At 41.9% G+C, this 12,850-nt stretch overlaps 1 protein-coding gene across 1 annotated transcript in view; it reads left to right on the top strand.

The window, feature by feature from the left end:
* LOC109901293 (rho GTPase-activating protein 10) overlaps positions 1 to 10,850 on the top strand; it is a 64,978-nt gene extending 54,128 nt beyond the window's left edge. Inside the window, exons 21-23 of the mRNA XM_031837878.1 lie at positions 4,710 to 4,793; positions 5,803 to 5,903; positions 7,621 to 10,850. Of these exons, the coding sequence (XP_031693738.1) occupies positions 4,710 to 4,793; positions 5,803 to 5,903; positions 7,621 to 7,709 (274 nt within the window). The 3' untranslated portion in view covers positions 7,710 to 10,850. The remainder of the gene's footprint in view (positions 1 to 4,709; positions 4,794 to 5,802; positions 5,904 to 7,620) is intronic.
* The last annotated feature ends 2,000 nt before the right edge of the window (positions 10,851 to 12,850 follow it).

The following is a 12,850-nucleotide window of genomic DNA, read 5'->3' as shown; positions in this document are numbered from 1 at the left end:
CTTCCTCCCCCATCCCTCTGTCTTGGCGGACAGCCGTGGATCATAGAACAGGGTTTCCTGCCCACCCAGATTGATGGCTGTTTTTTTGGTGCTTACCAGCTCAAATCAAATGTATTTGTCACATGCGTGTGTTTAGCGGATGTTATTGTGGGTGTAGCGAAATGCTTGTTTCTAGCTCCAACAGTGCAGTAATATCTAACAGTTTCACAACATGTACCCAAAATACACATCTAAGTAAGGAATGGATTAAGAATATATACATATGTCAGAGCGGCAGCATTGGACTGAGTGATATAGAATACAGTATATACATATGAGATGGGTGATGGGTCACTTTAGAGTACAGTTTATACATATTAGACCCTGCCCACCACTCCTCCTCCAATCAGTGATGTGGAAAGTCTCTCTTAGCCCAGAAAGAGGGCCAATAGAAAGTCCCCCATTCACAGACCCTACCAGGCCTGGAGGCTGTGGGGTTGAATTCCTTTCCTACCATACGGTAATGGGAACCAGCAGTGCACCTCTTTTGTACAGTGACTGCCCCCATATCCACAAGATTATAAAACTAGTGAGAGCTGAACTGGTGGCCGGAGGTCTGCTAGTGTCTGATCCCAGGTATCATCTCCTGTCCTGCTGTTGTGCCGTTGGGCAAAGGCACTTAACGCCTAAGCTGCTCTTGATCCAGGGGCACTGCTCTGCTCTCAATCCAGAGGCACTGCTCTGGGGCTTACCCTGTGCTTCTCAATGTGCGTGTTTATTTGTGGGGGGTTTAGATGGGCAGTTGGACGCGTTTCAGTTTTTCACAAAATGGACACAGCCTAGCTATTCTATTATACTATAGATTTTCAGTGGAAGCATACTTCAAAAAATAAACCTAACTTCAGACATACACTGTACAAAACATTAGGAACACCTTCATGTAGAGTTCATGCCCCAACTCAATATTAGGGTGTCTAAAGCATTCCACAGGGATAGTGGCCCATGTTTACTACAGGGTTTCCCACAGTTGTGTCAAGTTGGCTGGATGTCCTTTGGGTTGTGGGTCATTATTGATACACACGGGAAACGTAGACATATCTGATATGGGCAGAAAGCTGCACTGTTCAATTTACATTAGCTAATACCATGCTATTGTTTGACGAGTGTGCACAATTATGAACTTAAAGTTATTAATAAACTAATTGGGCACATTTGGCAGTCTTGATAGGTTTTTAAGATGAATGCAATGGTTCATAGGATCAGTCTACAACTTTGCACATACAATGCTGCCATCTAGTAGCCCAAACCAATTTTTCTGGGCTGGAATAATGCATTATGGCCTTTCTCACATTTCAAAGATGTTACAAAAAAGACATTTTATTTCTATTATCTTTTACCATATCCGTGTTGTTCTCCTACATTTTCACTACCTTCAAAGTGTTTCCTTTCAAATGGTATCAAGAATATTCATATCCTTGCTTCAGGCAGTTAGATTTGAGTGTCATTTTCGGCGAAAATTGAAAAGGGGTCCAATCCGTTAAGGGGTTAAATCTTTTATCTTGCCCCTTCACCCTCTGAATGGCATTCACAATCCAAGTCTGTCTCAAGGATTAATCTTTTTAACCCGTCTCCTCCCCTTCATCTACACTGATTGAAGTGGATTTAACAAGTGCCATCAATAAGGGATCATAGCTTTCAACTGGATTCACCTGGTCACTCTGTCATGGAAAGAGCAGGTGTTCCTAATGTATTGGAAGTTGTTTGTAATCATATTTCAATAGGAAACACATTTTGTAGATTTAAAAACAACAAACAACCAATGTGTAATTCGAGGCTCTGATATTTTGGTTAATGAGACCCCAAAAAATGTATTTTCCTGTCTGGCTTAGTTGTAATTTATTTTTGGATAAATCTATTTTCCACTCGTTCATGTGACCGGTTTCTAGGGCAACCATGTTGAATTCATTGAACTTTCCCAACCATTCATCCTGTAATCATTTTAGTATCTTTAATTGACAGGTCTTTTCCAGATCGTCATAGTTGCCATTTCATTAATAGCCTTCGCTTGTGTAGTAAAGTCAACTTTTGACTTAAGGTTTCGATTTGAGTATCTGTTTGTTTTTGCGTGTGTGGTGAGAAGTGAGGTGAGCGTACCCTCGTCTACACACTAACATGCAATTGTGTGTGTTTGCCCCCTTTCCCCCTCATCCCCCTACCTTAGCAGTAAAGAGTGCATCTCAGCACCTACCCTCAGGTGGGTAAAGTGACAGTGCTCCTGTTCAGCTGTTGGCCCAGGCAGAGCGCCAGGCAGACAGTCTCTCCATCCGCACAGCACACTGAGGTTAATGAGTGGATTTTCTGCACTGCAGTGCTTCCCCCCCCCCACCCCACCCCACCCCCCAATGCTGAAGTGGAGCAGCTGAGACACCAGTGGTCCCTCTCCACACAGTCTGCATAGCTATAAATCACCCACTGCACTGACTGGACCTGACTAGAACCTGATGGTGGGAGAGGTTGTATAGAGGGGGACAGCTAGATGGAGGAGAGGCCATGTCTACACTTGAGAGTTAATGCAGTTCGTATTCTGATCGTGGAATTCCGAACACGTCATGCATCTACACCTACATTTTAAATGTGTCTACTGTGTCCAGATTCCCTTTTCCCGCTATATTAAAATGCCAGGAGCCCTGACGACCACAAATGCATCCCTGACTACCACCTGAAGTGGTCAGACAGATCTGAACACAATCAAACAGACTTTTGTGCATCGAGACCAGTCTATTCAATACGGTCTTCGTATTCTGATAGCAGAAGTCATGGCCAGAGAGAGGTAAGGACTATGTTCCCTCATTCCCATCCCACCTGTAACCCCTGCCCCCCCCAGGCCCTCCCAAGCTGCTCCCTCTAATTGTATTTTAGTGTCTCTATGGGAGCAGCGGCTAGAAGCAATTTACTCATTGCGCTGTATTAGCATGGGCCCCGGGCAGGGAAGGAGGGAGGGCGGCTTGACGCTGGCTGTCCCTCGCAGCCCCTCTGTGCCCTGGCTGGCCCTGCTCTGTCTCTGGAGGTTAAAGTAGGACGAGACTTGACGCAGAGAGCATAAAAGAGCGCAGACACACACTCTCTGCCACCGCCGTCCCCCTAGCAGTAAAGGGCGTATGGCACAATATGAGATCTTTACTAGTAATGGTTAATAGGATTGATGTGAATGGTCATGTCTATAGGGTGTCCTCTTATATCCATTTAGAAAAGATGTTATGGGCTGTGACCTCCCCAGGTAGTTTATAGAGGACAGTTGAATTAGTGAGGAAGTGGAGGCTTTACTGTTAAGGGAATTGTTTCCCCCTCCAATTACACTGTTCAGGCTAAATGACCTCTAGTAATGGTTCTCTAGAACATTCTCTAACTTGGTGATACTGGTTGTTCTGTTTAGTTTTTTTTGTCTGCCCTGAGAACAGTGGAAGTTGTTCCTAGGGGGAAAATACCATTTATGGGTCAATCGCATGTTCTTTTATACCATTGGACTAATCCATACATCAAATAAGTGGTTACGATGTAGGACATTAATTTTCAAAAATATTCAAACAATGCTTCATTAATAAAGTGAGGACAGCTGTGAACTTCCCCGGATTTGAATAATTATGCACCTGCTCTGTTTTATTCATAGGTTGTGCCGCTCATCTGTGTTCCACCCCCTCTCTCTGTTCCGCAATCAGCATGTTAAAGGCTGTTGAATTGTCCTGAGATGGTGTGGTAGTCAGACAGGAGGGGGGGGGGGTAGTCAAGGGCATTATCAAAGAAACGGTGTTAATTCAGCCCCAATATGAGACTTTTTTATTTTTTATATATATATATATTTTTTTTAGATCTGATGAATTGTCAATTGTTTTCTAAAGTGATGACCCTTGATTCTGTGCCCTGCTGTGCTTCACAAAGGGCCACATCTCTCCTTTTGTTTTGCTCTTTCCTTTTTGAAACACTGATTTTTGTCCTTGAAATTATTTTTATCTCACATAAATTAACTTGTGTAGAATTTTCTAAATGTGCCCTTCACTATAGAATTGTTTTTAAAAAAAAAACTGTACAAAGGTAATTAGAACAAAACCTGTGCATTTCTGTAAGCCTTGCCAAGGCTGTGTAGATTCTGGATGTGGAATATTAATTGGCTGCATGTGAAAGTAACTAGATGTTAAGTGTGGTGCTCTTCCCAGCCTCTTCTCTCTGCCACACACTGTCCCCTGCTGAAATCCCCTCTGGCTTTACCCCCACAGCTCAAGGGCACTAGCCATTAAAACCTCACACTACCTCTCACTCCTGAACAATTGCTAATGATTTCAGTGTAAATTATAGCAGTTGTTTTGAGATGGCTGTGTACTTTTTTAAATTAATTTTTTATGTTGGTGACTACAGGGAATTAAGCATGTTTAACTTAAACAACTTGAAATATGCGTTTGAGAAGGGAATTCACTTTTCAACTTAACGATGGCGGTCACCTAGACCTTCTCTCTGCAGTAAAATACAGATGGGAGGACATTAACCATTCAGTTAAACATGCTGCAACAATCTGAGTTCATAGGCTTCACACAGGCCAGGGAAAAAGACTAAGACCCACTACTGGGTGGATGCAGTGGTCACTGACATTGTGTTGGCAGACCACTGTCTGGTGTCATTGCGACGCTACTGTATGTATCTGGTTATAGATGTTTGTTGTTCCCTCTGTTTGACTGCAGGGCCTGCATCGCTGTAGCAGCCTCACAGCTCAACTCTGGAGCCCTGGCCAAAGCCAGTTCTGATGGGGACAAGACCGTGGACGGGTAAGCGCACGCACACACAGGTATTTGAATGGACTCTGTGGGAAGTCTAGACATGTAGCCCGTAACTGTTATCCATAGCTGGGCTACCTACCAGACAAAGATTAATTCAAGCTTTCAAATTATGCTGAGGAAATTGCACATGGCCAAGTCATTATGGGCAATCCATTATGTTATTTAATATATACAAAAGGCCTGTTCCTCCAGATGCAGTAAGAATACCCTCTATTCAAAAGAACAAATCCCAAAGTGCAGGTGAAGATTGTTGCGGTGACAACTTGGCACCGCAGAAGTTTTTCAGTTTGAATAGATATGTTTTGGTCTCCAGCGCTCTCCAATGTTGTTGTTGTAGCAGAGTCTAGGTATATGAAATATTTGTCAGGATATGAGGTATTGAAGGCTGAGTTTTCTACATAGTTCTCAACTGGCAGCAGGCATTACTGTTTGCAAAACAACAACAAAAACCTTGCAGAATAAACATGTTGTTTTGTCAAGGCCAGAAAAGCATCTTCTCGAACCTTTGCAGGGCTATGCATGCATATGTCTTAGCCAACCCTTTTACCTCACATTCACTTTAAGAATGTAGCCTCAGTGTGTCTGTAACCACTACAGGTAGAATTTTTCATAAAACCGTGCCAGGAGAGGAACTCAAGAATTCCATTTGGCTGTTCTGTGTGTGTAGAAACCTGCTTTAGAATTGCCCTGCTCTTTATCTCAGAACCATAATGGTTGTCTATCGCTGTGGCCTGACGCATGTCTGCAGTCTGAGATGCATCTACACTGACCCTGTGTCTCAGAGGGGGACGGTGGTGTGGACTCGCTCGCCAGGTTCAGATAGTGGCCAGACAACAGTCCTCTTGGTTCGCGCCAGCCCCTGAGATACCCGTAGTCTTTTGCTCATTTTCTCCCTGCTGTTTCAGTACTGAATACCTAGTCCAGATTGAACCGTGGTGTAATCCTCTGATCTCCCTCCCAAAGCCCCGCCAGCTCACTGATTGTCTTCATTTTTCAGTGTCACCGGTGGCGGTGGCAAGAGAGCCATGGCGGTGTACCCGTGCGAGGCCGAGCACGAATCTGAGTTATCCTTCCAGGTCGGAGCAATATTCAGTGCCGGTAAGTGTTATCGCTCCGACAACGGTCGCTCACTCCCGAAATCTCAAAGAACCGCCCGGCATATTGGATTCCGTGAGGGAACCAGTAACAGGACAGCCCAATCTGATCTTGAATCAGACTGAGTGATGGATGGAGGGGATAGAGGGAGAGAGGAGGGGTAGAGTGACTCTCCAGTCCATCTGAAAGGACTTGACAGAGCTCTAGTCAGTCAAGGGAAATGGACTTGATACACGAGTCTTTACAACAAGAGGATTATGTAATTGTGATATAATGTGACAGTGGCTGGGTATTATCAGCCAATTATCATTGAGGGCTTACTCAAGTATGCATATGGGCTGGGGTTCCTGAAGTAGCAAGACACTTGCCTAGCTTCCCATCCATATGCCTCTTGCCAAAATGATGTTTCCTCTCCACGATGAGTCTGGATTTGCCCTATGATTTCAAAATGCCGTTCTGATTGGTCCCAGAAACCGATGGGTTGGGCCAGAGCCAGCCTCCATGATGACTTTATCAATTGTGATTTGTTAGACTGAATCGCTGATTTAAAAAAATATATATTTTGTACAACTCCCCTCAATGACTTCTAGGATGTCAGATTCAGACTGCATGTATATAGCAATTTAATAGAGCAGAGGAATTAAATTCAGGGTGAGTGGTCAGGCAAGAGACGCTACTAATAAAATATTATCTGGTATGGGGTTTTCCAATTGAGTTTAACTGAGGTGTTTGAGATTGTAACTCAGACGGAAAATATAAAATGTACGCCCTCGTGCCAAAAATATTTGAAAAATATTCACATAGCCACACAGTCAATTGGCAGTGCATGGGTCGACAAATGATAGAACCCTTGTCAAAAGATGTTACAGTATGAGGGCAAATATGGACAATCTCTTGACTAGAGACTTATATTGGCTTGCGCATACCTAACCAAACATGGTCTCAACCTATTTTATCAATAATAGTTTTAATAATCCACAGCTTGATTTAATATCTTGGGTTTTCCATCTCATAAGAAATCGTATCGCATGAAATAATGTACACCAAGTAAGGGAGCCAAATACACTATCACATAGTATAAACATTTTAGCGAAATGGGATAGAAAATACTAAAGTTACGCATCAACATCTCAGCCCATTTCACTTTAGTCAAATATACAGAGTTTGGGTAGGAATCCATTGGTGATGTATTTTGCTGCCAATTTACCTCTGACGATCACCTCATATTCAGTCTGAAGATGGTCCGGCACCATGGGAAGACCAACTTAAACGTTTTTAAACACTTTGCAATGAAGAATTCTGATTGGAGAAGTCCCTCCCTGTATGTCTGTTTTAATCCATTTAGTGCCTAATTAACATGTCCCTGTTCTCTGAAAAGCTTTTCTGTGCCAAATATGTTTTATGCAGCCTACAATGATACCCTCGAGTCATTCTCCCAGCAAATGGGGTACATTACCTGAACGGACAAAATGAGGATGATGTGGCACGGGGACATTGCCCATCACGTTCGGTATTTCCTGAGCACAGAAAGTAAAATGTTTATTTCCACCACAATGTCAGTGTTTGCTGAGATGATTGTTGTTTATATACTCTGTCAACTATAAAGCTCTGAGCAAAACGTTCTCTCACTGAGACAGCCATCTGTTTTCTAACACTGATGAAACACACTGCGTTTACTCCTCTCACCCTGTCTCCTGGTACCTTCTGTTCCCATCTGCAGTGGCACCTTCCAGAGAACCTGGCTGGCTGGAAGGAGAGCTGGAGGGGAAGAAAGGCCTCATCCCTGAAAACTATGTGGAGATGCTGTAGTCCAGAACCTTAGACTGTATACTCTGTGAAAGACTAGCCTTGTCCCAGAGCTGTTTGTGCTGTAGACCTGTATATGGTCATAGTCATTACCAAACTGTGGAAGTTAGCTATACAGCAAAACATTGTTGGGAAGTCCTGATTAACAGATCTTGGACCAGGCTAGTGGAAGAGGGGTCTTGTCATCCCTGACAGTCTACGTCTAGATGCTGTATGCCAAACCCAAGGGTCGCCTGGCCTGCCACCATCTATGGCGGTATCTCGCCCAACTGTCACCTTATACATGGTATCCATGAAGTCGATGTTGAGACACTCCCATTCTCAAATTCATACTTTTTCTTATGCCTTCAACTCTTGCGTTCCCTGCCCGGTGACGACTATGCGTTCAACTTTAATGCAGAATAATGATAAATACCCCCCCAGCAATGATGTACAATCTATCTTGGATATAGGAAAGAAACATTTTAAGGTGCCTTACAACAGTTGACATGTATTTACTGAACGGGTATGTTTGGAAAATGCTAAAGAGTTGTGTTCCGTGAAGAATGTCTGGAATACTCTTCAAGAGGTGCTTTGGTATAATATGATGTATTTAATTGGCACTTGGATTGCATTTTTTGTTTTACCACTACCTTCTTTTTTTTATAAGTATGGAATCCACCGTTGTGACTGCTTGTACACTGTCATATTGGAATGGTTCTCCTTCGATTAAACCATAGAAATATAATTACTAGAACGGTTCTTATATGTCTATGGTTCAGACACTCTTCCTCTGCATACTTGTTGACCTAGACATTCAATGATGTCCGAACTTAGACTTGTTATCGGGTAGTTTCCACTTCAAAAAGCACAAGGAGGAGTTCGACACCCACCATCTCAGATTGTGCTGAAATCGTTTCTGTAGTTACAAACATAAGATTAGCATTCCTGAAATATTATTTTGTTGAAATATAATTTGATCTAAGAATTTAATCTAATTGATTGCACCCAAATTGGCCATTTAAAAAAAAATAGGATTTAAATAATCTTCAATAAATATAGTAACATTTGACCATAGTTCTTCCCACCAATGAGTAAGACATGAGGAATCCAATAGCCACCCACATACTCCTCCCCAATTGCACCCCAACAACCAGTATCAGTTCTGTCTAGCAAGTAGTATGGACCTGCGGCCTTGGAGTATTGCAACTTCATCCTATGTAAAGTATTTCCTGTGAATCTAAATATTTCAAGTCGGTGGCATTACCATAAATTAGTGTGAGTACCAGGTTTTGCCTACTATATGCCGCTGTTCCTGCTACTGCCACACTCTTTTATACATGTTGCTGGTCTCGTTTGTTAATTAACATGGGTCACAAAATTGCCATGCAACTTTGGGTAGAAAAACCAATAGCTTTTGCTCATAATGAAACTAAATTGTGGCCATCATAATTCAAGCCAGTCCTCCATGAAAGCAATTCCGGTTGTCCTTCTCTTATGCCTAATCTGTGTCCAGGAAACGACCCATCTGTGGTTTATTCCCTTTATGAAAGGTCTGGATTAGTTTCACCATTCCTGGTGAATAAACAAACCATTAGGCTACAGCTATTGTAATGGGTTCAATGTTATGCTCTTCAATGGGAAAAGTCTCAACGCACATTAGTATTTCTTTCAATGGTGTTGGGTTTAATGGTACAAGTTGCTAATCACACAACATATACATTTTCAAATAATTAAGAAACATCACTGTTTCACATAGTTTATAATTGTATTGTTTTGTTAGGGTTTGTCACATTTTAGTCACTAGCCCATTCCTACAAGTTTTGTGCTTGTAGGAAAAGTTTTCATGAGAATTGCACCATAGGTGTTGCCCACTCAGAGCTGCCATTTGTTGGGTTGTATCATTAGGCTGCTAAGACGAAGACTAACTGAATTGCTTTCATGGAGGACTGTCTTGACTTGTGAGGATGACTACTATTTGTTTTCATCATGAGCAGTAGCTTTTGGTTTTCTACCCAAAGTTGCAAAGAAAATGTGATTTGTTTAATAAACACGAGACCAGCAACATTTACAAAGGGGTGTGGCAGTAGTAGGAACAGCAACATCAAGTTGACAACCTGGTACTTTCAGAATAATATTTGGTAAATAATAAAAGCGATTTCAAATGGCAAATTTCTCTGAACGGGGGAAAAAAAACTGATTCAGAGGGAATAGATTACATAGAATGAAGAAGCAATACTCCAAGCCGCAGCTCCATACTAGTTTGACAGAACTGATACTGTAAAATGACCATTGGTTTGGGGGGGTCCTTGGGTGACTTTGGATCATTTTATTGGATTCCCCATGTCTTGTTCAATGATAGGAAAACCTTTGGTCCAAATTGGCTGTTTGGTAATATATTGATTGCATATGTGAGTTTTGTAAATTTAGAAGGGACAATTTGGGTGCGATCAATTAGCTTAATTTCTCAAATCAAATGTTGCAGGAATGCTAATTTTATGTTTCAAAATACAAAAATGGCTTGCCTAAAGGACATGGAAAGAATATCTAACGTTCTAATCAATTATTTAGGTGTGACTGAATGTTCAACTCAATGCAGCAATGATGTATGGGAATGTGCTAAACAAAGTGGGGTTTTATTGAAAACCGGTTTTATAGATCCATAGTCGACGATGTTCAAAATCTTTCTGAACAGTTTACAAATTTAGATGACGTTCACATCTTAATTTGTATTATTCTGTACCAAATTGACTGACGAGACAATATTTTATTATTATTATTATTATTACCACAACCACAAATGCAGTATTTTCCAAATCGTATTGTCTATGGCTGTGTATATAGTTATTTTAAAAGGCCACACAAAATGCCAAGTATATTCTATTCTGAAGCCCTTTTTTTAAGTGGTCAACGGAATTAAAGTTTTTAGTGGTTTTTACAATTGTAAGTGTACTAAACACATCACAATACTTTTATTCTATTGCCGTTCAAAAAAGCCGGTTTCATTTTTCTAAGAGCTTTTGTTCTCTCATTTTGCATTGCTATTAAAGTAATTTAAGACAGTGATTAATGACATTTCTAAAGATCTTGGCATCCATTTCAATTTTGTAACATTGGATGTCCTCTTGATCAATGTTAAATAAATAAAGACATTTTTATTCTTTACCCCATTATGTATTCTTCTGATAACTGGAGAGTGGACGGACACCGCAGACTGATGGTCCTCCCAAAATAATATTTTTATATAACAAAGTGAAATGGCAACTACTGAATCGTTTCAATTAAGTTTGTTGGACTGTCAGGACTTTCTGTGGAAGAACAATGGAATAGAATATATCAAAGGTTATCATTTTGGGGGCCCAAAAATAATTAAGAAATGGACATCTTTGTCTACTGCAGTTTTCTGAATCAACCTCTACTTGCTTGTTCTAGTGGTACAAATTAACTCTGTTTTAAGTACATTGAAATCATTTGAAGTCTTTCTGAATGTTTTTCCTTCCTACTTATTGAGTCATAGGCATCAGGATATTCAGCAGACCATTTCTCTACAGACTCTGCAGAGATTTTTCATTGCTGATTCAGTCTGCTACAGCCCCGCTGTCTGCAGTAGTCGGTCTTCCACTATAATGGAGGCCTACTTAAGTCTGCATTATACATTAGGATACACCAACTGAAAGCTCTAGTCCCAGCCTTGCAGCTGTACGACTACAGTATTTTCCAAAAGATCATAGGCTGTATCAACAGGCCACGTGATGTCTATCAAACCTCTCCCTCCACCTCAATCCTCCACTCACGTGAAAATCCTTTGGATTTCATCTGGTGTAATTAATGTACAAACTGCTTCCAGTGGGCCACTGGGGTGTGATGCATGTTACATAATAATTATCACGCGTCGTTGGCCTCCAAGTCTTGCCGAGTTCAAAACCACAGAGAGCTCAGAAATCTGACTTCAGTGCATTCATGACAGCTTGGAACAAGATGGGATGGGTGGACTAGCTCCGACTGGGAGACATTGTTTTGAATGCTCGTAAACATGGGCCTCTTTCTAGAGCTCTGACTTTCCAACCTGAAGATCACTGACATCATGATTTTACCTAGTGTTCTTCCCCCCCCGCCCCCCAGAGTTTCCAGTTGTCTTGAAAGCACCGTAAGACATCCACTCTTATGTAGTCTGTACTGGAGAGCAGGGCATGCCAACTAGCTGGGTCAGATCTTTAGGCTAAAAGTACAGGGTGGTCTGTGGGTGGGGGGGGGAGTAATGGCGACTGAGGTGTCATGGCTCGACAAAAGGGGCTGTGACAGCAGTGGTTACATAATCAAACGAGGCTGAGCTAATGATATGGTCAAATTATTCTGTCCGACTGCCTTGATACAGCCCCTCTGTGTCCTTCTCGCTCTCTGTCTCTTTACCTTGCTCATTTTCTCCTCATGTCTCATCTCTCTTTTTTGCATATGTGTCCATCTTACTGCCTCACATGCTGACCAGACCACTCGCATGTTGAATTCTGTCCCCCCACACCAGACGTGATCAGGGCACGCAGATTGAAATATCAAAACTAACTCTGAACCAACTATATTAATATCGGGACCGTTCGATAAGCAAATATTTATGGCAATTTAGCGAGTTTGCTGTTAGTTAATTTGTCCTGGGATATAAACATTTGGTTATTTTACCTGAAGAACAGTGAGGAGTTGGCATGTGGGTATATGCTCCTAAAAACCAATGATATGGGAGAGGCAGGACTTGCAGTGCTTCAAGAGTCATCAATAGAACCAAGTTCTATTTTAGCGCCTGGCTACTCAGACGCTCGTGAGCAGTGTGGGTGCAATGATTGAGTAACATGCATGTGTTCATTATATTTTGCAACCCGAGCGGTGTGGTCAGCCTCTGTCTGCCCCGTTCTCGCTCTGTCACACTGGGCTTCTGTTTGTTCCACTTCTTCTTTCACTCTCCCTGCTGAGGTCATTTGTTAAGAACTGTAGTCACTCCTGTTGGATCTTCTTATATTTATATTAGGACTTGAATAGTATAGCCCAATCATCCATGTCGCCACTTATAGTTGTGTATTTTGATACAGTAAAAATCTAGCTGGATCTTTTTAGTTTCCTCGGGCAGCAGTTTTTGGCCGCACGTCAGCTGTCCTCCTGCGGCGCGGTCTCCTTAA

This window comes from Oncorhynchus kisutch, linkage group LG12 (genome assembly GCF_002021735.2).
Source record: "Oncorhynchus kisutch isolate 150728-3 linkage group LG12, Okis_V2, whole genome shotgun sequence".
NCBI lineage: Eukaryota > Metazoa > Chordata > Actinopteri > Salmoniformes > Salmonidae > Oncorhynchus > Oncorhynchus kisutch.
Note: the sequence above shows the minus strand (reverse complement) of the source record. Positions and strands in the feature narration are given on the sequence as shown.